A 25827-nucleotide genomic window follows, 5' to 3' on the forward strand; every position below is an offset into this window, starting at 1 on the left:
TCACTGAGCTGTAAATCAATCATTCAACTTGTTTAACACAGGTTGCTATGGATACTGCAAACAATATATTTATTCTTTTGTAACACACACCAGGCAAAATTATATGTAATTTTTTATTCTTGGATATTAGATGTACTTCAAACTAAACGAGAAGCATCTCAAAATTCAGTTAAGCCGTAAGGGTCGTATTAAAGTCGTTTTAAATTTCAGTTAAGCTTAAAATCATGTTAAATTGTGCCACACTTTGCAATATTGCAAGATTGGTGACAAAAGATCTAAGATTAGCTGAAATGAATTGGAAGTTTTGTGTCGTATCATTCCTGAAAACAGATTGCTATTGTGCTGAAAGAATGAATGCATCCATCGGGCTATGGATCATCACCATGCATTGGAGCATAAGTTTTTATACTGTAAAGCTGCAAAAGTGGGTGGGAATGATATTGAGTGAATGATCTGTGGATTTGTAAGAACTGAAATCATTACAACAGATGAACTAGACTGCTGCTGTTAGAAGATGTTGAAATTAAGAATACAAAGCTTGTTCCTATGGCCCGATGATACCTACAAGTGTCATTCCTGCCAACTGGTGAAGCCTTAGTGAAATATAGCATCAATAACACTTGGTTCACATTTGGTTCGATGTGGCAGGCCAGAGTGAGTGTACATACAACATTTAATAGGACATACAACATTTAAAAAGCCAGTATTTCAAAACCTCCTTTAACTAGAACAGGACACTTCTGAATTGTTAAAGTTGATGATTATCTCATGTTTTATTTTCAAGACTGGTAAATTTGATACACAGTTTTTATCGACAGACACAAAATGGCAAATCTTTAAAAGGCCTGCTTTGAATTCATTTCCTTCTTTTATATCGCCGTTTTGACTTAAACTTTCCTCCTTGACTCTTCTTCTGTGGATTCTTCTCAACTTTCTTTTTCTTGTGTGACGATGGTCTGAAAAAAGCAAAGTGAAGGGCTATTTATGGAAGTGTACATGTAACATAGCTATTCCAGATTTTGGGATAACCTACTACCTTCCCTTCAATTGGTCAAATTGTGATGTCACAGTGTTACATGCTTTTTCAAGGAATGGGCGGGGCTGTGTGAACTCTGTATTCCTCTGTATCAAATATGCAATTGCAAAAGTAAAAATTTGTCACTAAATTTTTGGAAATCAGGCACGCAAGAACAATGAAGACGCAACTTAGTAGGTGACTGCCAATATTACAATAGACTGTACGCTAGCAAAGAACTTGTCTGCATTTTTCGCAGCAGTGTTCAATGTCATGAGCAAGCAGCTTTATTCAGTAACAACCTATAACTGTGTACATCCTGTTATCCATGAAAATAGTTACACCAGTGTCTTTGAACTGGACAGATTTCTCTGAATTTTAGCTGTGTCATACTTTCCTTGAGGTTTGGCACAACTGCTGCACAACAGTATTTCACAAAACAAGGAATTCTGCTGAAAATCCTACTGAGCAGGCATTATATTCCCACTGAACCCTAGGGATAGAATGTGCCTCGGGGGCAGATATTTGGACTCTCAAATTTTTTCAACTCTTTTCCTATCTACCACTTGTGGGGGCTAATTTTAAAGCTCTCGGAGTGAGAATTTTTTATTTTCCCCCACATAGAGTTAACACAGGGATGGTGCCCACTTTGAATTTCACTAATGGGTAAATGTCACATAATATGTTTCTCTTGTACCGCATGGGGACCCCGATTTTTATACCAGCTTTGGTAAGACTCAGTAGTGTATGATTGAAAGTTTTATTGCAGACAGTTTGGACAAACATTTAAGTCGTTCCCTTTTGATGCACATACTACCTGATTTTATGTATTAGTGTGTAATAGAATGATTTTGTCCTTTCCAAGAGAGAGATAAATGAGGAAAGAAAGTCTCCTGGAAAATGTAAATCATGATGATTTTCACTCTTTCACACCTTCCAAACAATGAGAGTACAGGACTGGTGAAATTTGGAGGAATGGTTTAGGACATGTATGACACATGATAAAAATTTCACCACCTCTCTGGTGCACAAGAAGAATGCACCGCCTCTAGAATAAAAACAAAATACAAGTGCCCAAGGCGGCATAAGAGCACTTTCTTTTAACGTTAATATGTATATGCTTAATGGTGCTGTAAATGTTGCCGCGGAATACACTGTGACCTTTTTCTTGTGTGAATTATCTCCTCATCCCCTGTACAGAGTTGTCACGCATAAACTGTAGTACCTTCATGTACTATATCAATAATCCGTCTACAGGTAACATCTTACTGTCCAACAACTGTCATATTCTTCATGTCAAAACATCACACTGGGTCATTTAAATACACGCCAAATTAAATTGAACAAGTCATTGTCAATGACAGTCCAAAACCAACTATAGATTTATCGGCAGAGACTGAAAAGACTGCAACTTTATCTTTTCACACTTCAAATACATTCATGTATTGTTACTGTTATTGCTTTGATCCCACATGGCATATTCATACGTTAATAAGCACATACACTCAACTCCTGCTTGTGTGAACAGTCTTTCTGTATGAACACAAGGACACGAATTGTTGAACTTGTTGCAACTTACAAAACTTGTGTTGAGTTCGAAGTCAGGTTAGTTTCTTCCTTAAGACAAGAAAATAATTGTCTCTAATACCTGTATCTAAGCTGCTTAACTGCCTTGGTACTTGTGTTGGTGAGTTCTTTTTCAAAGGAAGATTGTGACGTTCTGCTGCCTTTTGGTTTCTTCTTTCCACCTACAGAGTATCAAGAGATACAGCAGTGGAGAATGGCATGAGCATTATAGCACAGTCTTCATGAAATCCACAAAAAGACTGAACCAAGCAGGAAGTGAAACATAATGTTTGACCACTGTTCAATGCATATATAAACGTTAGGAAGAAAATGGGATACCCTGGGTGAATGTGCTGATCTCTTTAAATTGGGAAGTGTGTAGAAAAAACAGATTTGAAATTACATAAAATCTTAAGTTTTGTGATTTCTGTTGTCTCTTGCACGACTTATAGTGCTCCATGAGATTCTTCAGAAGTGCAAATTAATTTTTGTTATGCTTTTTTTTAAGTATCTATTCCAATTATTAAATGTACAGAGATTCATCTCAAATAAGTTTCTGGGTCAAGGAATTTGCGTATTGAATTCTCTGGTTATATGAGAACAAAATTGTCCGACAATTTTTTGTCAGTCCTAATTTTCATCAGATTTCCATGCCGGAAAATGCCGAGAGAGTTTGACCGGTTAAGAAGGGCTTGACTACGCAGTTTCTGCGTAGTGAAGCTTCATTACGTATTCATGGTGACCCCTAGCCAGCTGTCAATAACTTTGGGGGCTTTTGTCTTTTGGCCTGCTTTGCATATGCGTCGTTGGACACGACATGCCAATCACCCAGGTAGTCAATTAAACTATTAATTGACTGTTTACCGACCCAATTAACACTATCCAGCAGTATCAGTCATATTTTAATCGCGTGGCCCGGGTGGGCACAACGTAGGAACGCGTGTATTTCTGTGTGTACGTTTCACTTGTGGTGTTGTTTGTACCATCGTGTGTCCTTGTTTCACCTACAGCATTACCTTCAAGGTGACAGGCTTACTATTAATGTTCAGTATCATTGCACCGAGTTCTGCCCACGGTGAAAACCACCTGTTTTGCCTACTAATTACTGCCCGTCGCTGCCCGTCCTGAATGTAGCCTATCTATAGCTACAGTAATCACATAAATCATTTATCAGTTTTGATATATACTCCTAAATTGTAAGTTTGATCAAAATCGAGACCACATTCAAGGGCTATGCAGACTGTCCATGTAAGCACACACAGTGACAAGAAGGCGGCAAACACCTACTCACCAAGCACATCGAATCGGCGAAAAGAAGCATAAAAAGCTAGGCTTATCGCCAAAACAAACGCGCCAAGCGCTAACAAAAACCCATACCAAGCGGCCTTTTCAGGGCCACCAAATACTCCAAAAAGGGAACTACAAAAAAAACACGATAAGATGACATAGAACACACAAACACTTAAAAGAAATAACAAAAATCGTACACATAACAAACAACTGAAACACAACATTAAATACAAAATAAACAATCACAGTAACGTAACAGAAAACATGGCCGTGGAAATAAATCAGCTATTTCCAAAGAAAAGCCGACAACAACATGAAATTCAACAACAACCTATCATCGCTCAAACTATGAAACTCCGAAAAATAGTACTAGGCAAAAGCCTTAAAATTCATTCGGACACCAACAAAACCAAACAGAATAAAACCACCTCAGGATTTCAACAAATAAAGTCGTATAATGTGACTACGCTACATCGTGAGACACAAACAATCGCAACAACACCAATTCAAAGAAAAGTCAAATTGGACTCCACGAACAACAAAAAAACAAAAACTTGAAAGCTATCTGAAGCTGCTAAACTCGCACTTCTAGAGATACCCTTTCAAACAAGGAAACAAAACATGTCGCGTGCCAAAAGAATCGCGATAAACCAGCTTGCAAACATTGGACAAATTTTGGGAAAATAACCCTTCGACAAGGGTCGGTTTTTCGTTATTGTCAACACAAATGATTACGTACTCGAATGCGAAAGGCAATTACGTAACACTCAGTATTATACACAACAAGCCAGAACAAACAGTAAACAAAGTAAACGAACTATTAATTAAAATGTACGAGAACAAGCACATCAACCAGGATACTTGTAAGTATCTTGATCCAATAAACATAAAATCCGTACCCCACAGTGGTACTTATTGCCTAAAAATTCACAAACCTCCGCAAAAATCTAAAAGACACACCAGTCAAAACAAAATTTACCGAAGTAAAGAAATATAGAACAAACAAACCGAACCACAAACGGACTCACAACGTGACCAAAATTAATATACTTGCCTCGCTAATCGGAAAGCAAGACCACTAAAATGCATTAAAATAAATTTTCACAAACACAAACTAAGGAAAGAATCTACACTGCGACTGATGAGAAACCACACTCGGGTTTCGAAACGCAAGCGTCAAAGGGCGACTCTATTAACTTTTGTAACAACATAGGTCCGGCTGCGTCTCGCCATAAGCTTTCCCCACACAAACAAAACATTACCGTACACACTAATCCAAACTTCTCTACAAATATCCAAAGCGAAACAAACATTTCATTAACACAATTAATCGGATAAGAATGTAGGAACACATTTTCGAAACGAATCAAACACAAACTCGACACAAAAACATTTAGGATAGTTAGGTGGGGAGCCTGTTTCACATTTTTTACATCTCGCTATACTGTCTATGATCCTAAAAATAAAGTCATCTGCCACTTTTTCTGTATACGCGGTTTGGGAAACTCATCTCTTCAATCGAAAGTCGGGCGATTTCATGGTTCTTTGGGGCACTTAAGTGTACGTCGAGCTTAAGGAATGTAGTTACATTCGCGATGTTTTATTCGAAAATTATTTATTCCTTCAAGGGCAAATGCACATAATTTATGCTGTTGGAAATACTGGCCGCTCATAAACAGACAATAAACTCAATATATGTGCATTTTTACTTATATTGTCAAAGTACCACCGACACCCACAAAAACCAAATGGTTCAGTCCAGGTATTTGCAACTCTGCCATCCGACTGGTCAACAGGAAATCAACCATAGGTGTCTTTTGGCACGCGTGTACGCCAGTCACCTAGGCGACGGTAATCTGCACCACTTATCACCATCGGGAAGGTACTCCTCCCCATATACCACTGGTGATCCCACCCTCAAGGCACTGCGTCATTCGACCAAGCATTGTTATTGTAATTTCCTGCATAAAATTAACAGCGAGGTCAACCGTCAACTCTCTCGGCATTTTCTCTCATGCTCTGGTTGGTTGATGTCTAAGGATATCATACAGTATTTCAAAGGTGTAACCTCACATGAAATGAAGCAGCTAAGCATAATTTATGCATTCAAAGGCATTAGTAATGTCAAATGGGAATGAAGTGGTAGCACATACAAGACAAATTGCTGAAATGCAAATGAGATGCAAATGAGATGCAAATGATGACTGTTAGGCAAATTATAGTGCCTGAATAAAAACTAAAACAAATTTGTAAGTTTTGACACAAAACATATGCCACATGTAACTACAGAAAACGACTTAATACAGAAAATTTGTATGTATCTTATCCTGAAATGTCAGTGCATGTGAATGTTGCACTTAATACCTTTCTGTGATATAACAAAGAAAAAAAATAGAAACATCTTCCAGCACTACAAAACAGATGATGCTTGACTCTGATGAATGGTGTGATGCTGATTGAACAACAGCCTTTCTCAACCATGTGTTGGAGAGAAAGTCAAAAAATGAACAAAACCAACGCGAAAAAACTGAGACTGTCCTGCCTAATTGGTTATTTAAAGCCACAATAGCTGAGAATGTGTAATAAACCGATCTCATAATATCCAAAGTTTACAAAGAGTTTTCTTTGAATTAGATCCATTGAAGACTGAAGTGTATAACAGTTTTATGAGTGTCGAAAGTGGCATGTATATTCAAGAGTTTCAACATTTTAGATTTCCTGCTATTTTCAAAACCTAATCACGTGAGAGGGAAAGTCGGCCATCCCGTGTGGTGCATTCAAGCAAATGGCATCATGCTTGTTTCTTTGATGATCACGATGTGTATGTGCTCGAAATACTGCACTTTTGTACTTTTCCTTGGGGCGCAATTTTACGAGTGCGGCACCCGTTCATTATTTAACCTGTTAAAAGATGTAGGCATGGTCCAAATCAGCGAGCAGTGACACTTCTTTACACGTCCTTCAGTTACCACATTTCCATGAACAAACTTTCATTTGAAAATTAAATCGTGAAAATAATGAATAAAATTTGCAGCTAATGTTGCTTTAACCATTAGAGTGGCACAGATATTTCTACTCAGTCCCATCATGCAGGCGAAGAAATTTGATGCCAACAACTCAATGTGTTACACTTCTCTCACTAGACACATGCACTTAGACGTAAGAAATGCAGCTATTAGTAGAGTCTAAATGTTTGATCGAATGAAAGTGGAAAATTGGGGTAAAAGTGCAAGTTTTGGTTCAAAATTCGATGAAACTGATTAAAACCCTCTTTTAAATTATATCTAATCCCTAAATAGCCTTTAAACTCTCCATTTTCCCATGGCAGTTCTCAAACAATACCAAATCTGCAATTTCTGTCGCCAAAGAGAAAACAATTTGGCAAAAGAAAATTTCCATGGGCATGTATATTAGATCTTTCAAATGTCTCCAACTTCAGCCATGTCAGTGATCAGAGAAACATTTGTGAGATGGCTGGAAACATCACAATCGACCCACACAGAACTGATGATGTCACTAACCTACGAGCCCCCACAGAACTGATGATGTCACTAACCTACCAGCCCACACAGAACTGATGATGTCACTAACCTATGAGGGCCCCATGTACATTCCTGAAACTGTGCAAGTATCTGTTAGCTGTTGTTGCAAAGGCATGCCAATTCATGGGGATAGTATATCTCAAAGAAGTGTAGCGTGAAAAGGTAGGATATCTACAGAATTAGCGATAAAATTCACACTTACTAGATTTTGGAGGAGGATCATCATCAAACACTCTTATCTTCTTTGGTTTGTTGGCTCTCTTAGCTGACCTGATTGAATACTCCTGTGATTTCCGGATTTCAAACTCTATTCTCTCTTCGGCCTAAGGACAGGAAAGCGAATCAAACATCCTTCACACCACACAAATACAAAACCATCCCTTCTGATATCAATTATTAATAAATCAACATCAGAAAAATGGCATAGAGATTTGTGAAGCATCTAATAGTTATATGATATCCAGTGTTCTCCCCATGATTATGTGGTAGAGTAGTGGCTAATTTGCATAACAATTGTTTTGGTAATGATTTCTATTGTTTACCAAAAATTAAACAGTGGCGGCCATTGCTCTATAATTGCTCTGGGGAGAACACTGATATCTCTGATTACTTGTACCAGTAATTATATTTTTTGAAACTAAAACTATAACCCGTCTGTCATGGACAGAAGGAAAATACTCTTAATTACTGTAGAAATACATAACTTCAAATTATCACAGACATACATGTACACAGACTGCTTTGGAGGTTAAACATTTCAACTTTTCACTTCCTCACCCTCTTCCAAGGTGTAAGAGTCCAGTGCTAAATCAAAACCATGGGATTCAAACAAATAATGCAGACGAGCAGGTTGAAAATCATTTCACCTCTTAAAAGCATCATAGAAATAAAGCTGTGCAATATGATTCTTACGGTTTGTGGCTCCTTTAGCATTTTTTTCTTCTTCTTGCTTGGTTTACCACTGAAGGCATCACCCAACTTCAGTTTTTCTGTGAAATATCAAAAAAGTCAAGAAATTAAGGCTTAAGTCGGCGTTTTGAAAAGTGGGAGGGAGAGAAAGAGATAACAGCGACTCACAGTCTTCTGTATGGACTTTTTGACCTGTTTTCATTTGGAATTCTGTTGCAATGGGTTTTAACTACAGAAATCTGGCAGTTCTAAAGTTAATTGTTACTGTCAATTTGCATATATGAGAGAAAAGTTGTGCTGGCCATGTTTCCTTATCAAACATCAGAAGCATTAGACAAGTCTGGTGGTGCACTATTATGTATGGCCTCCAAATGAAAATCTGCAAAAAATTCCATAAAGTCCTTTAATTCAGAACACACATCACATTTCTTGTGTAAATATTCACAAAGGATGATCTAACCAAAATAAGCCACAAGGACACAAATTCACTGGGGCTGTGTGGTATACGTGACCTCTTACCTTTCTCTGCCATTCTCTCACTGTGCGACTGGAACCACGTCCTTTTCGGTCTGCTGAAGATTTCATCATGGTGTTCAATCATGGCCTGGGCTTTGTTGACTTTCAACTCCGACACCCGCAACTCCTTCTCCTCTTCTTCCATGACCAGGATCTTCTCGATGTCTTCCTCCATTTTTTCTACTTTGTCTCGGTATTTGCCAATGATATCTGCATGTGAGGTGAGAGAGAGAGAGAGAGAGAGAGAGAGAGAGAGAGAGAGAGAGAGAGGGGGGAATGTTACAGGATGATTCATTGAAAAGGATATTAAATTAAAAGTCACAAAGGATCTAGTGTCTGTGTTTGTTTGTAATTATTGAAAACCAGGTGGGAACATATTCAAGTAAAGTACTTTGCAGAGACAACATGTAATTAGTGAGTACAGTTAAGAATTTCTTGGCAGTTCAACTTCAAAACAATCAATGCTCAGTATCAAAGGTCAAATGGTGAGATTAGTTTCATTGATATGAATATCAATACCTCAAATAAAATGACAACACCATTTCCTAAGAAAATTATGCAAGGTATCAATTATATGCAATCTATTTTGAAGGTGCTTTACTGCTGAATCCAAAGTTCCAGCTAAATAAAATCATGGGATGGTGGCAGACATACAACACATGTACAACACAAAATCGACTTACGGTAGAGGGAACCTCGGGGACACATACATGTATTCTGACTCTCAAATTTATACATTACGTTTTTGGTATACCACTTGTGGGAGCTCATTTTGGAGCTCATAGAGTAACAGCTTTAACCCTGCCAGCTTATTTTTGTGAAAATCAATAGGGTCAACACAGGGATGTCGGCCATATTGGATTTCAAGTGTCTGGAAATATGGGGTCACCTTTGTCTGGTACAAAATTTTACAAGGTGACCCCTGACCTTATTGCTTATTTCAAAATGGAATTATTTAGAGTTTCCTTATGGAAAGTTCAAGCAAAAAAGAAAGTTCAGCAAAAAATTAAGTCTTTCGACTGCAAGGCACATACTACTTTAATCCATTCCAAAGTTCATTTCAATTGAGGACATAATGCCATAGCCACTATCCTTTGAAGAAAGTGCTTGATAAGAGGTCATCTGAACCCATGGTGGCACAGAGACAAAGGTAAGCTGGACAACTCACCAGGTGGTACAACTCTACTTTTCACAGGGTTCCTGGCTCTCTTCACAATTTCTTTCAGCATTTTTCTCTCTTTTTCTCCAACTAGAGACACAGCTCTGCAAAATACAAAACACTTGTTACTAACCATGTAAATTTGTGCTATCATTCCAACACAGAATATTTTGTCTTTGTTTTTTTAGCTCCATTTTATCATAGAGTCATTTTCAGTTCTGAAATCAAGGGTACGATATGTTAATAAGTGAGCTAATGTGATATTGGTTCTTTCAGTGGTGGTAGGCTTACCACTGGGAGTGCTTAACCCTTTGAGTGTCGTAATGTTTTCCCACCAAAATTTCAGTACAACATTTTACCAGTTTTTGCAGATTTTTCTGTAAATTTTTGGATAATTTAGATCAAATAGACATCATATTTTAATTGCTACAGTTTTTTATCAAAATTTTGGCAAAAATCTCCAAAAAATTTGCCAGAGTATATTTTATAAAGGTGATAAAAATTGACTTTGGTGCTCAGAGTTAAGGTAGCGGAATTGGCGACAGGTAAAATTTTACCCCTAAACAAGCCATTTACTTTCTTTAAGATATTTAATAACGTATAAAATTCACAGAAAGTGAGCACGTTCAGCATAAACAGTATAGAGATACTGCATGTTACAGTTCAAATAGCAATGCAGTTTGAGTAACAGCTAAGGAGTCCTTCACAACTACGCCCATCGTGGTGTTTTTCCTGCTGCTAATTGTCCCCCTGGGCTGATTATGATTAATCTCCTAAACTACTCAATTTTCCATCAGTTTTTAAAAAAGAATACATCTGCAAAACTATGAACTATATAAATACATTGTATGATACATAGCTTAGTGTCAAGCGACAGAAAAAAATGAATAATAAGTCTGAAGTTTTAAATAACTCTAAAATTTTGCATCAATTTAAAATATCATGTTCATAAATTCATACTGAAGGTGGTAAATTACATGGCTAGTGCAACAAGAGCAACTTTCTACGGTGGTTTGAATAGTTAGGTATGTAAAGAATATTTTATGTGAGTTGGAAGGAACTGCCACAATTCAAGCATCAAGATTGCTATGTTTATATCTGGTAGAATTTGTATCAAAAATAGCATTTTCCACTACCTTAAAGTAAGCTGACATAAAACCAAGGAAGAAATAATGTATTTGAGAAATACACATGCTATTCAAATTCAGATGTACAGAGCATAGCTAGGATCTGGCAAAGATGGATGAGATACAACTCTCCATATCACACTAACAGGTTTAAACAGTTTTGAGTTGATATTAAAAATGTTAGAAAGTTTAACACTGTAGGACTAACAAGAAATTTTGCTCTGTCACCTTCCACTTTTCCCAGCTCTGGCCGTCCTGCCAACCCTGTGTACATAATGCTTGATGGTGTTTGGCATCGTGAAATTTATAATCTGTAATGAACAAAGAGACAGAAATGTGAGAACAAAACATCGGAACATCAACAGTGGTAGCCATGTCATTTTCGGAATATTATGTCAGCAACATTTATTTCCTTTGTTGTTTAAACTGGAAATATCTGCAAACTGACATTACTAAGCAATAACTGTAGTCTATACACAACCATTGCTGTAAGAAGTTATATACGCCATCTTGGACCACTGTGAAAAATACACAAGGAATGATATAAATAATGTGAATCACAAAGTCCATGTTCTGTCTTTAACTGACGCGACAAAACATGTACATTTCCCACAGTTCTTTTTCTTTAGCTAGTGATAATATTGCCAAAATCCACAACATCATGAAAGACAAAGGTTGGCTGGAGAATATGTGACATTTCAATCAACCTTTCTACCCTTGTAAAGAGGAATTACAGGTCTACCGAGATGGCAGCAAGAGAAGTAATAGCTTTCAGCAAAAGCAAATCAAAATTAGATGTTTTTCACTTTCTTGGCTTACATTTATGAATATAATATCAACACCCATTGATGCTGTTAATAACACAGAAACATCATCAGGATTTGGTAATATACGAGCCAGTTTTGAATCACCGAGTTCTTGGATAAATGAGCTGATAAACTTACAGGCTGTTGCCATGGATACATGAAAACTACCAACAGTTGCAATGGATACTTACGGTCTTGACTCCTTCAATGTCCAGACCTCTAGCTGCTAGATCTGTGGCAAGTAAGATGTCAATTTGAGCATCTTTGAATCTCCTCAGTGCTTCTAATCTCTGAAATTGAATGCAAAATAAATCAAATTTTTTTTCTTTTTGACTGAATTAGCGTAGTTGTTTGACCACATGTAAATGGCAGTCTATTTTGAAATGGAAAGGTACATACATCTTTAACCAGGTCAGAAACATATCATTGGCACAAAGATAAAATGGCATGACATCGGATGGGGAATAAATGACTGTAGCGATAAAACCTGGTTTGAACCTCTTTTCTTGTTTTTATCTCATTGGCGTCATTGTTTATTTGTTTGTATTTTGAACAGATTGTTGTTGAAAAGGTGTGCCCTCCCGCAAGAGAAGATGACTTTGAATGTACCAGTGACGTGCACATTACACCAATACAATTGGAACTAGGCAGAAGACAAGAAGACATTGATCCGCAAGTGCGGGAGTATGCAGTCGCGGCCGCTGCCCGAGAGAATACAGTATATAATCGCAAGACAAAGATTGACAGCGCCACTTCCGCATGCTGTCAGAACAGCTATCAGGTGCCAATACTGCAACAGAAGGTCGACGCCCTTCACATAGAACTCAAACAACTCAAGCGGGACCTTCAGCTTCGTTTAAGTTCAACTCAAGTCATCGACTCAACATGCAACGCTGATGAGTCTTCTGATATACCACCACTGCCACCTATGCCTGAACTCAGCCCAAGTCGCCCAACCATCCAATCAGTCACAACTCCAGCCAATGTGGTGCAGGTTCCCCAGCTGGAGCAGAAAGTTTAGTGTCAACTGGTGCAGCAGTACCCATGCCACAAACCATATTCAAACAGCCAACCGAACTCTCCATAGCTTTTCCGCAAATCACTGGTGAAGATGACACTCCACCACGGTATTTGTCACACTGCCTGGAAAGCTCCAGCTAAATAAAGAATTTCGCAACGCGTCTAGCATTTCTCATTTACAGCCCTGAAGAACGCTATGCCAAAAATTGTTCTGGAAAGAATCACTGCAAGACCGACATCCTGAAAACAGCCTTAAGCCCGAGACGTCTCAACAAGATCCTTATGCCGTGTTTGGCCACTATCCAGAGAATACACCACTCGGTAGGCATATGCCAGTACTTGGGAGGGCTGCACGGACGCTACAGATAAGGGCCTTAGTGATGAGATGGCAGTGTTGAATAGAGTAGGAAATTAGTAGTTTAGGAAAAGACATTTTTCAATCAGCATTAATTTTTTCGTAGTTTTTTGTTTTGTAGTTTTTTGTTTTTGTCTTGAAACAAGTTGCTTTTACTGATAACCATAGTGTATCTCTGTTGAATTCTAATTCTTTGCAATTTTTAAATTTGTGTACTGTATTTTCATTTGATGTGTGCAATGACATTTAATAAGAATAATAAATACAAGCAGATATGGAATTTTTAATGTGTATTGCTTACTTTGTTACTTAATTCAGAATTTAGTAGAGAGTACAGTTTCTATATATTTGGATGACCTTTTTAAAACTTAAATTGATATTCTGTCAATTTGGCCTTCATTTCGCCGGTATTACAATTAATGGCAAAGAAGACGTAAAATGCCATTCGCACACGAGATGACATGCTCATCAATATTGCCTCGAACAGGAAAGCTGCATGAAGCCTGTCAATGGTTGATATCCACTAGAGGTAAATTTCGATTGGATTCGAACCCCCAAGATTCAAACGCTTTTTTGGCAGGTATCGCAAGCTGGTAGATAAATACAATATCTCTCTTCGACAAATGATCACTGATGGCATCGGTGACATTGGGCCTTAGTTAGTGACCACTACCTATCTGACTTATAGATTGATATATGGCGGGTGCCACATGTGGGGCAGGATGCGCTTACTATTTTCGAAACACCTGACATCACTTCTTGGTCTTCTGGCCAGAGGTCCATATATCTTTCTTTTATGAATATGACTTTGTTTGTGTACCGTCTATTTACTGTCTGTTCTGTGCTGTTTTGTGTCTATGTTTACAACTATTGTCTTGCGAATTCTGACCTACTGTCATTGGATTATGGATTGGTATGATTGCGATTATTCATAATGCTTCTGTCACCAGAAAGAAGATTTAAACCTCGTTTGCCAAGTCATTTTTATCAGATTCATTTTAGTAGTAGTATTATCACCAGAGTTATTTTTGAAATTACTACAATCGACAAAAATGTGTCAGTTATCACCACTTTTACGAAAATGTTATGTATTAGGTCACCCAGAGTCCAAAGGTCATCGTGACGATGACGTGCATGGCGGCCATGATTTTGCAATGACAATACAATTTTCACTTTCTCGATAATTTCGCGGTTTGTTTATCTTACTTTGCGCCCATGTTGTTGACGTAATAATATGGGATGAATTACATTTACAACTTTCGAGCTATTTTACTCAAATGAAAATGAAATCTATTTTAACAATAGCTGCTACGTGCTACCTATTTACATAACAAGGGGCACTTATGACCTTCATTTCATCGTGAGATAATGAGTTGCCAGGGTCTCAGACACAACTTGGATGTGCCTAAATGCCCTCAAAACCAGCCTGAACGCAAGTTTTGCTGTGTACTGTTACTAATGTGATCGTAACATCATCATCAAACATGAACACTCGATGATCAGCATTCAAATAATGCAATATCTTTCTCTCTTGTAAACCCTTTGAGTTCTGTAATTTTTCTGAAGAAAATTTTAAATCAACATTATGAATTTTTATGATTTTTTTCTGTAATTTTATTGATAATTTTGGATCAAATGGACATCACATTTATTATCTACAGTGTTTTATCAAAATTAGGGCAAATCTGAAAATATTTGACTGGGGTATGTTTTATAAAAGTGACAAAATTGACTCTGCACTCAAAGGGTTAGATTAAAGAGAAACTGTGAATGGAGAGTACTTGAAATCATGTTAGCATGACAAATTGTCATCGTGTGAAGTGACCAGTAATTGACCAGCGTGTCAGGCAAAGCCATATCATTGGCTTTACCTAAATATGGAGAAGTCCTCATAAGTGGTCAGTACACATGATAAACTGTAAGTTTAGGGTGAACAGCAACATCTTCCAATGTCAGACATCAGTGAAGGAACTGTTGACCTTGAATTGAAGCAAGGTTATAGCTAGCTATGATAGTCTTGTGTGAGGAAAGTGTTTACATAACAACACGCACCTGTGTCTGGGATAGATTTCCATGAAGTTCTCCGACGTTCAAGCCAAGGAGTCCTAAAATAATGTGGAGCCTATGACACTGCTTCTTGGTCTGTACAAACACTATGCAGTGATCATGGAAGGTCCTGGTACATAGTGCTGTCAAAATTGAATACAAAACCCAAAGAAATAGTCATTGATATTATTGAAAAATACCGTCAAGGACAGTGTGCTCACATTTGGTTTGAATTGGTCCATCAAGAAATATTTAAACCAAAAAAACAAGAATAACAAAAGTAAATAACGTCTGAAACTTTAGGTACTGGAGGTCAACTTTAGGAACAGGCTTAGCAGAGGAATGTTCAACACAGTCCTTCATGGTTTCAGCAGGTCCGCCAATATGTATCAGTTCATGCACAATGACAGGAAATGACTCAAGGTCAGTGGAGTAGCCTGTTTCAGTCACTACCACCACTCATACACATAATAGGTACACTGCATACAAATAGATAAGAGATTACAGAATCTTCACTCAAATGTGTGGGCTGTTTCAGTTAATGCCACCACTCCCGCACATTTGCAGGATTTCCCCTTTTTCTTACCACATTTGCATATTTTTGACACTGACATGTTCATTTGAACAACGTCACATCTCAAACCCTGGGTCTACCTGTACACCAAATATTGTGATAGCTGGTGCAGCGGTTGGGGAGCTTTTACGTGTAACGGACATACATCTGCACATACATACATACATACATACATACATACATACAGACGCCACCGACTTACCATATTACGCTCTTTTTGGTATTTATATACATACCAAATATGAGCTAAAAATTGTCTGCTACATGCATTTTTTCAAATATTTTTTGTAAAATGATCAAAGAATGTAAACCTTTTTTAATTTTTTATCTACATTTTTTATCTTCAATATAGCACACTCAAGTTTAAAAGAAAATGTACTGTTTTATGTGCAAGTGTGATTTTTAGAAAACAGACTCATTTGAATAAATCAGAGACAATCCAAAGTGTACAAATATACGGCAACCTAGAGGTACCTCACCTGCTGCTACAGCCTCCCTATCTCCTTCTCTGTTTTCACGTATTCTGACAAATTCTTGTCTGAGGTTGTATGCAACATCTGTGTTTTCATTGACAAATAATTTCACTGGGTTCTTCAGGGAAACTGCCGCAAGGTCTTTTACCTGTGTGCGAATTCAAATGTGACGTAGAATCGTCAGCTCAACTATTGACTTCAAAACTTCTCCACATCAACAGGAAAGTACATATACATCACGCTGTTCATGAATCCTTTGTGACAATCTATAACAATGGAAAACTATAAGACAGCAAAAACATATGCAAGTTGAGCATCTGCCACTAGATGTTGCTATAATACTCTTCTTGCAAAATCGCATGTGTTTGTCTACTTGTCTTTGCCCAAAACAGTAAAAAATACAGCACGTTCAAGTTAAAAAGAAAATGTACCATTTTATATGTAAGACTTTAAAAAAGACACATTTTCACACCATGGTATATAAGCACTGATAGGATAAAATGAATTGAAATGGAACTGGTGAGATACAGTTAACTGTAACATAACTCTAAATTTAGCTTTCTTTCAATGAAATGTGTGCTTTCACTCCTTGATGTACATGTACCTACGAGGAAAACAGAGGTTACTAACAATTCAAGTATTTCAACTCTAACATTCGTTGGTGACATGTACCACTCATCACATCAAGTACAATACGTGTGAGAGAATCAACCCTTTCACCATCATGGTTTGGCCCAAATCCATTGTTTTCAATGGTGAGTGTCCACCTGTTTACAGGGAATCAGGGGGAACAGGTTAAAGGCTGACGTTACCTCATCACTCATGGTGCCGAGAAGAGCATCGTCTGTCTACTGGCACAACACATTCTGATTATTTCTTTCATCTGTTCTTCAAAGTATTCATCCAACATTCTATAGATCAATGGATGACAGGACACAACATTCAACAGGTTCTCTGTTAGACCACAGTCATGTGTGTGGAGGGACTGTGGTTGAATTGAAAGATTCAGCAGTGTACGGGTGCGGGTGTGCTCCTCAACCTCTGACCCTACACAGAGGGTCAGAGGTCACACAAAATGCGGGAGCACCCACACGTGGCTGAGTCTGAAGTCTAGATCTTTGCAGGCTTTGAATGATAAACTTATAAGAAGTAACAATGTAAATACATTGTGTGAATATTGTGGCTCACTCAAAACATAACGTTGAAAATATATGGCCCTACTCAAGTGCTATAAATTAGAGCAACATTCACTCAACGAGTCTTGGAAACCTTGCAAAACCAAAAGATCAAGCACATAATAACCCACGACTATGCATTCGAGAAATTTCTGATCCTATAATGAATTACTATACATCTTCAGTACTGCAAAATTCTGGCGAGATCCTATACCTTTTCATGGTGTGTTTGCTACAGCAATTCAACTGCACTGTGATAGTCAAGGGCATTAAAAAAATGTTGAAGTTTCTCGATTACAAGGAACATCGAATTTTGGGACATCACTTCAAAGTTCCTAGAGTCTCTGTATACGGTACTGGAATGAATTCAACAGACAACCAAGCTGTTCCATGTTTATAATCCATTTTATGGCAATGTTTGATACAACGCTTATGTTTTCAATGATGTGATAACCGTGATTGTGATTGTCTGTTTGCCAATAAATATAGTGATCACAATGCAATATTTGCTGCTACCACAGATATTACGACAAATTTTGCCTCTTTGCACCTGTTTGCCATTATCGCATGTAGTGGTCAGATCCTCTTATATATTATTTTTAGCATTACATGCTATCAATCTGAAGGTAACACAAAACAATTTCCTTTGAGTAATTTCCAAAAGTCTTATCCAAATTCCTGGACAAATATCTTTTTTGCATATTTATAATGGAACTGTGTGAGTTCTAGGGTTGACAGGATTAACCCTGATGACCTATGACCTTCTCTAGTTGCAAGACTTTATAACTTGTTGAAATGAGACTGCTCACTTTTGAAGTTTTATACTTACCTATCAGCTTCATCTAAGATAAGGATTTCAATGTTGCTGATGGTAAATGATGGTGCGTTGTGGAGATGGTCAATCAGCCTACCGGGTGTTGCTATGACAACATCTGGATTATGACGGAGTGCAGCTTCCTGAATTTTGACATCCAAACCACCTTAGAAAGGAAAAGTACACATATTACACACTGGTGATATGTACAACTGGGAATACCGGTACGATAGAAATCAGGAATTTTTGGATTTTGACTTTTAACCCTGAATACATGTACATGTAGTTTGATAATATAAAGGAAACAGTGAGAAAACAAATCAAGAAGAGATACACAGTTGTTCAGATTACTTTTGTCATATTCAAAAAAATTGATGACAAAGATAACCTCAGTGGACAAAATGTAGGATCATACCCTCCCACCAACATGGTTTAGCCAAAGCTCTTGTTTTCTATGGTAAAGTTGGGCTTCTCCATAGAGACATGGGGTGAAATTTTGCCCTTAAATCTGCACTTGAAAATTACAAACAGTGGGATTGGTAGTTTCACAATGGTAGTGGCATTCAGCACATTTTTTTTCCCCAAAAATCAAACATCAGGGTTTGAAATGACAAAAATACAAGTATACTACTCACCCACAGCAAGGCAGATTTCGATGTCTGTAAACTGGGCAAGTTGTCGACTGACAGCATGCACTTGAATTCCCAACTCTCTGGTGGGCACTAACACCAACACACGGGTCACTGGCGCTTGCTTTGGTTTGTACAACAATCGCTCCAACACAGGCAACATGAATGCAGCAGTTTTGCCTGGAAAGTGCACAATTTACATGTACATGTGGATCAAAGAGCTCTTGGACACCAATAACATTTATTGCGATAATTGTATTTTGTATTTCTTCACTTGTGAAATTTATGCAAATAACAGGGAACTGCTAGCATTGATCCTCATTGTATATACATACTTCAAAGGTATCACTGCGGCAACAGAGCTCCAGTGTGACTTGAATTTTTAGGGATAAATGTCATAATATTTTGGGATACAGGGCTATGAACAAGTGTTCTTTCCTCTTCAATGTTGCATCTTTCTGTAGTTAAGTTCACAAGTTTTTCTTTGTGAAAATTCTTTTGCCTTTCATGTGAAGAGTTGGTTCTGTTGCCTGTTTCGGTTTCACAATTGCTATGAGTAATATCACAGAACCAAGGATAGCCTAGGGTGTATGCTTGCTCTGTTAGTGTCAGAGCCAAAAAATGAGAAAGAAATATAATGAGATCCTGAAATTGAGAAATATGCCTTTAAAACAAATTCATTGATAAAACAGGCAACACCTCAAAACCTGGTTTCCCTGTATAAAGATCTGCCTAATTCTCTTGAAGGCAACACAGATTTATACAAGTCTAGGGATGAACTGATAGATGTCTCAAAAACAAAAGGGTTGAAATGATAAATGCATTAAAATCTAGGGTTGAAAAGGTAAATGCATCAACATCTAGGGGCTAAAAGGCAAATCTATCATTCTTCTTTTCACCTACAATATTTGTTGCCTACCCAGACAACGCTGAACCTGTGCACAGACAACTGCAAGAATGAATTCATCTTCCTATCGAAAAAATAACCACTCTCACGCAACTATTGCTCACCTGTTCCTGTGGCAGCGCAGGCACATATATCCTTGGCCAGCAGAGCTACTGGAATTGTTGCTACTTGTATTGGAGTTGGATGGACAAAATTCACCGCATTGATGGCCTGAATATCCATAACAAAATGAGGAACAATAATTATGATGATTTATTTTTATCAATATCATGAGAGGTGTACAGAGGTATAAAGAGATCCTACAGTATGTGAAAATTTCCATTTTTATCTAAACAAGTCATTGACGATTACACAGTCCCCACTTGTAATAGGAGTATTAGTCTTGATGGGGCAGGGAAATGTGGTCATTAAGAAGTATCACTGGAGTGTATATGTTGAGATCTATGAGCACATAGGTCTATGTCGTTGTTCCCAATTTGAAACATGAGGCATGTCTAAGTTATGGTTCTAAATCAGGTAAAAAGATCAGACCTCTAGCTGTATTTGCCAGCCAAGAAATACATATGCCCATAATAAATGAGGTACAAAATGTGACATCTTAAGGTCTAATATCCTATCAAAATTGAAGGGTATAGAACTTGTGGTTACTGAGTTATGCATATATATGTATAATCAAGGTCAAAGGTCATCAAGGTCACGTGACATTTTGAAAAACAAAAAAATTTGTTGGTTGTGATGAACAATCTGCCACTTCTAACCAATCAAGCATCATGTTACTTATTTCACATAGACATGCGATGCAACATTTTTTTGTCTATAGATAACCTGTTGATGCATTGGCTGAGGAGAAAACTTCTGGTGAGTAGATGTGCTGTGTGGCCAACTGCAATATTTACAATTCACATGTTGTTACAGCACTTACTATACGAACAATAGGTGGTTTTTGGCACATCCTATCTTACAAAAAGCAAAAGCTTACATAAAGATCGGACAAAGTCATTGGACATTATTGATAACCAGAATGGAAGCGCATGTCATGATGAGCTCTTCTTAATGAATTCTAACGTGGATTTGGAGTCTTCGTCACTTTACCTTTAACAACGGTCTTGACAAATTCATCTCTTGAAAACCCATTGATTCATCTAGTGGCGGTGCCTCTTGAAATATCATTTGATTTTGGTCAGCATCATCCTCTTCTTCAGAGTCACTTTCATCTGCAACAAGCAATGGTGGTTTCAGTGACAGGTTGCAACAAAGACATTCAACTTTTGAAAATTTTTCATTTTTTTATTTCATGGCATCACCATTTTGGTAACTATTTTTCCCATTTATGAGATTTAAACATCCAGTATTTGATTTTCAAATCCATTTGAGATGCACTATTATTGTTGACAGTTGAACTCAGGTGAAGTCTGGACAAAGATTCAATTATCAACAATAACAATACACATGACTGATACACAGGCTCTGTTGCTGGGCCAAATACTGAGTATTTCAAATTTTCTATTGGCAATAGACCAAGAAACTCAAAATTGCTTAAAACCATACATAACAGTAAAATCAAGGGCTGATGATGTAATGAAATTTAAGAATCACTTCATTCTTTTGCTCTCTGTAACCAAAGGCAACATTTCCGCTTCCCAGGTACTTAATGTAACGACTACAGAATTTCAATGCAAGCACTTCTTAAATGAATTCACCTTTCCTCTTCCTCTTCTTTTGCATTCTGACCAACGTCTTCTCGTGTTGTTTTTTCAGTCTGAGGGTGTCAGCCTTCAGCTCATCATCTGACAGACTTTCTGCATCACTCTCCATTTCATCTTCTCCACTTTCAACTTTAATGTGACTTTTTCCAACGTCAACTTGTTCATGTGTTTTTGCTTCATCTTTGGAATCTTTGCCAGCATCAGTGTTTTGAGGACTTGCCACTGCTGTCTTTTCCTGTAGGTTAATTTATGTATTTAGTTATGGTTCTCACATTAGTCATTGTTGGTATGGAGTTTTTACATGGTGTCAGCCCTTCCCCCCCCCCCACCCCATTGAAATTTTTGCTCAAGATGGTCAATTTGCTTTAGATGAAGCTGCAAGTGTTCAAAGAGTAGAATTGTCACATGTATACTTATAGTCAAGTGTAGGTCAAATTGTACATTTGGCTGTTAAAGATGAACAGATGTTATGCTAGTCTCATGTATGACTAAAAGTGGACACACTGTTTCACTCTCAACCAACATTAACCCTCTCATCACAACTGTTTGGTCCAATCCTGTTGGTTTCAATGGTAAAGTTGGACCAAAACACTGGAAAATGTGGTGAAAGAGTTCAAAGAAGTGAAGTAGGAAACACATTTCAATAATCGCTTGGAGGTAGAAATATTTTGGGAGACTACAGCTGAAAGACAGGGCCATGAACAATGGTTCAAAGATATTACCTTTTTCTCTTTCCGCATTTTGGCAATTTTCTCATCCAGTGTCGTGTAGGAAACTTTCTTTTTACGTAAATATGCATCAATATTCCAGTGTGCATCATCATTTACTCCTTTCTCTGTAAAATGAAAACCACCTGTAAATTCTGAATTCTTCTTTAGTCTTCGTTTCTTTGGCTTCAAGGCCTACAAAAAAAATTGAAAGGTAAGTGAAGTGCATGAAAATTAACTTAACAGATATAATTATATAATTTGTACAAATTAATTCAAGTACAAAGTAATGAAATCTATTACTTGAGTTTCATGCATCTTGCAATCCTCAGATAGAAGTGAAAGGATTACTAGCTCGACACTCTTACATATATGATTGGGAAGTAATTTGTTATTTATAAGCTCTGCTTTGCATTGATCACTGTAATTTCCCACGAGGACATCTGTATACTTCAATATATATATATATATATATATATATATATATATATATATATATATATATATATATATATATATATATATATATATATATATATATATATATATATATATATATATATACACACAAATTGCTTCAAGTACAAAGTCATGATATCTGTTACTTAAGTTTCATGCATCCTGCAATCTTCAGACAGAAGAATCTTCAGAATATTCAGACTTCTGTCTGAAGATCACAAGATGCATGATACTTAAGTAACAGATATCATTACTTTGTACTTGAAGTAATATGTGTTTGTTATTATTTATAATGCTCTGCTTGAGCATAGACCACTGCAATTTCCCATGAGAGTAGAATTAGACAAAAGACTTTGGCCACAGTCTGCTAGTGTGGCTAAATGATCAAATTTTTTTAGCCATAAGCAATTGTTATTAGCCACACCCAACAAATCAATTTCACATACAATTGCACAAACCCTATTTTCAATAACGTTTGTACTTTATTATCCACATGTTGGGCCAGGGCTGTTGTACATACACTTTAATTCCTCCACAGATAAACCGCTGAGCACATTTTCTGCCAATTTTATAGTAGCAGATAATAAGGACCAGGAGCACAGTAAAACTCGAGGTCCTTTGTGAAAGTTGCCTGTCATTCAATTAAAAAATTATGTATTAAACAAAAATTGGTCTTAACTCCGTTAAGATCTATATTTCATGAATGCTGGTGAATAAATTGACCCCTTTCTTTATAGACCAGGACAAACAAATTTCTGTTTATTTTTAACTTTTATTATGACATAAACAACAAATACACTGTAGAGTTCTTGGAACAAAACTTGCGCAACATGTCATTAAAAAATCATCAAAGTCTAATCATTGGCCATAATTGCTCCTCTTTTTTATTTTTTACATGATTTAAAAACTGATGTATATACCATTATCTGGTGATCTGGATAAAATTACAGTGATTGCCTGACTATGCAACGCATTGTCCATAAAGTATCAAAGAAAACTATTGGTATTAAAAAATTGCTTAGGTTTTAAGACCGAAGGTTTTGAAAATTAATTAAATTCGCAAACTCAGTGAAAAATCAAAAGAGCAGTTCGTCAATACGACACAAATCTATGATCAACCGACTCATCTGTAGTCTCACATTTTATACTTCCATGCACAGACAAAAACCTTGCTGTAATTTGTTCGACCATGGTCTAAACCGTGGTTCGTCTGTCTTTGTTCTCTTCTCGGTGGTTTTCTTATCTCCTTTTTTTTGTAAATTAGAAGCTATTTTCAACCTTGTTTCTTTCAAAGCTGAGAACAATCAATAAACTATTTGTAGTTGGCAATCGTAGCTGCCTGCAAGCCGCATCGCATCGTACCGTGCATTCGTAACACATTTGCATTGTTTGGGTTCTCAAACCTACCCAAACCGTACTTGGACCGGAGTATACAAACTGGGGTCTTGACACTTTTTCGCGCATGCTCATTTTTGCTCTGGCAAAGTCCAACGCCATCACTTAAGTCTGTCAGTTACATGCTCAGGAACTCTGCAGTTGATCATCGGTTGACATATGACAGAGCAACAAATTATTTTGTTCAAAGGCTAGATATTTAAATGACTGAATATTTTGATAATCTGACCGATCTAAGGGTTATTTTGATACGTTTAAAGTGACAGAACTGGCGTGATTATAATGATGGTACCAGTGCACGCTGTTTGGAATACATTGTGCTGCTATGCTGCTATGAACTCAAATTACAATTCATGCTTGCACCCTGACGCAACATATGTGGTCAAATGTTTCATACGATGCTTGCAGCGTTTATGCGGGAAATTTGGATAGCGGAAAATAACGTACACTATTTGTTAAAACGACTAGTTGTTAGAATAGTAGGCGACATAAATAATCCAGTAAATATTTTGGATCGATCATACTGAACACCCGCATGTTGAAATTCTGGTCCTTTGGGAAAACAGTCGGTCTGGGATCACAGGATTGACGTGACTTTCAAAGACAAAGTCTTGGGTCAATGATCCCTACACGGCACCCGGTCACCAGCTTTCGTCACATGTGGCGAAGGCGTAGCAATTTTTTTTTGCCACATCAGATATTTATTCGCAATCTGCGACTGTGGCGAACGTTAGCGCGAACCCTGGGGAGCTATCTGTACAACTCAAGTTCACTTACTTATATATATATATATATATATATATATATATATATATATATATATATATATATATATATACTCATACACACAAAGGAGTTCCCACGAGAACATATATATTATATATATATATATATATATATATATATATATATATATATAATATATATATATATATATAATATTATATATATACACACATACACACACACACACACACACACACACACACACTATGAAAAGGAATATATTGCGTAATGAATGTTTTAATGTTATCGAAAACACGCACAAATTATCTTATCGATAACGATAACAACGATTATATATTATATATTCCCGTTCTTCAACAGCCGGGCCGAGCGAGCATGTGCAGATGTGTAAATGTACCCATGATACATGTGGAGTACACGTGGGTTCATCCTCGAAAACAGGAGTACAAGTATTGGCCCAGATTTTTATTGCTTAGCGGCAAATAGCCCACTTTATTTTGCTTCTAGGATTTTCTGATCACAAAGCAGAGTTGATACGTACCTCTTCATCACTGTCAGTATCTTCGGACGCCAATGAAACATTATCGTCGTCTCCAATCGTGCCGATGAAACCAAGCTCGGACAGCGCCATGTTTAAAAAATGCACCCTCTAGCTTTATTGAGATGAATTCAAGGATTTCATAGGCGTGATTTTTGCTTCACAAAGTATATCAAAACATGCTGTATATTCATAACTGTAGAAAAAGAGCGTACAGTAAAGCGAAATGTTACCGAACTTTATCAATCTGAGACGCAGAAAGCACTTTTCTGACGAAATCCTTTACCAAATAATTTACCACATGCTAGGGACGAAGACGGACAGGTCACCACTTCACGGTTGGAGGAATGAC

At 37.2% G+C, this 25827-nt stretch overlaps 1 protein-coding gene across 1 annotated transcript; it reads right to left on the reverse strand.

Moving 5' to 3' along the window:
- Positions 1–745: 745 nt before the first annotated feature.
- LOC139148008 (probable ATP-dependent RNA helicase DDX27) lies at positions 746–25824 on the reverse strand. The gene is given in 19 exon segments (XM_070719263.1): positions 746–956; positions 2664–2763; positions 7616–7736; positions 8326–8402; positions 8842–9048; positions 10007–10101; positions 11353–11435; positions 12122–12220; positions 15358–15494; positions 16405–16546; positions 17211–17227; positions 17230–17309; positions 18403–18553; positions 19023–19196; positions 20028–20133; positions 21016–21137; positions 21624–21864; positions 22352–22531; positions 25479–25824. Coding segments are annotated over 19 exon segments (2322 nt in total). The 5' UTR covers positions 25569–25824; the 3' UTR covers positions 746–856.
- Between the last annotated feature and the right edge of the window lie 3 nt (positions 25825–25827).

This window comes from Ptychodera flava, chromosome 13, assembly GCF_041260155.1.
Source record: "Ptychodera flava strain L36383 chromosome 13, AS_Pfla_20210202, whole genome shotgun sequence".
NCBI classification, from domain to species: domain Eukaryota; kingdom Metazoa; phylum Hemichordata; class Enteropneusta; family Ptychoderidae; genus Ptychodera; species Ptychodera flava.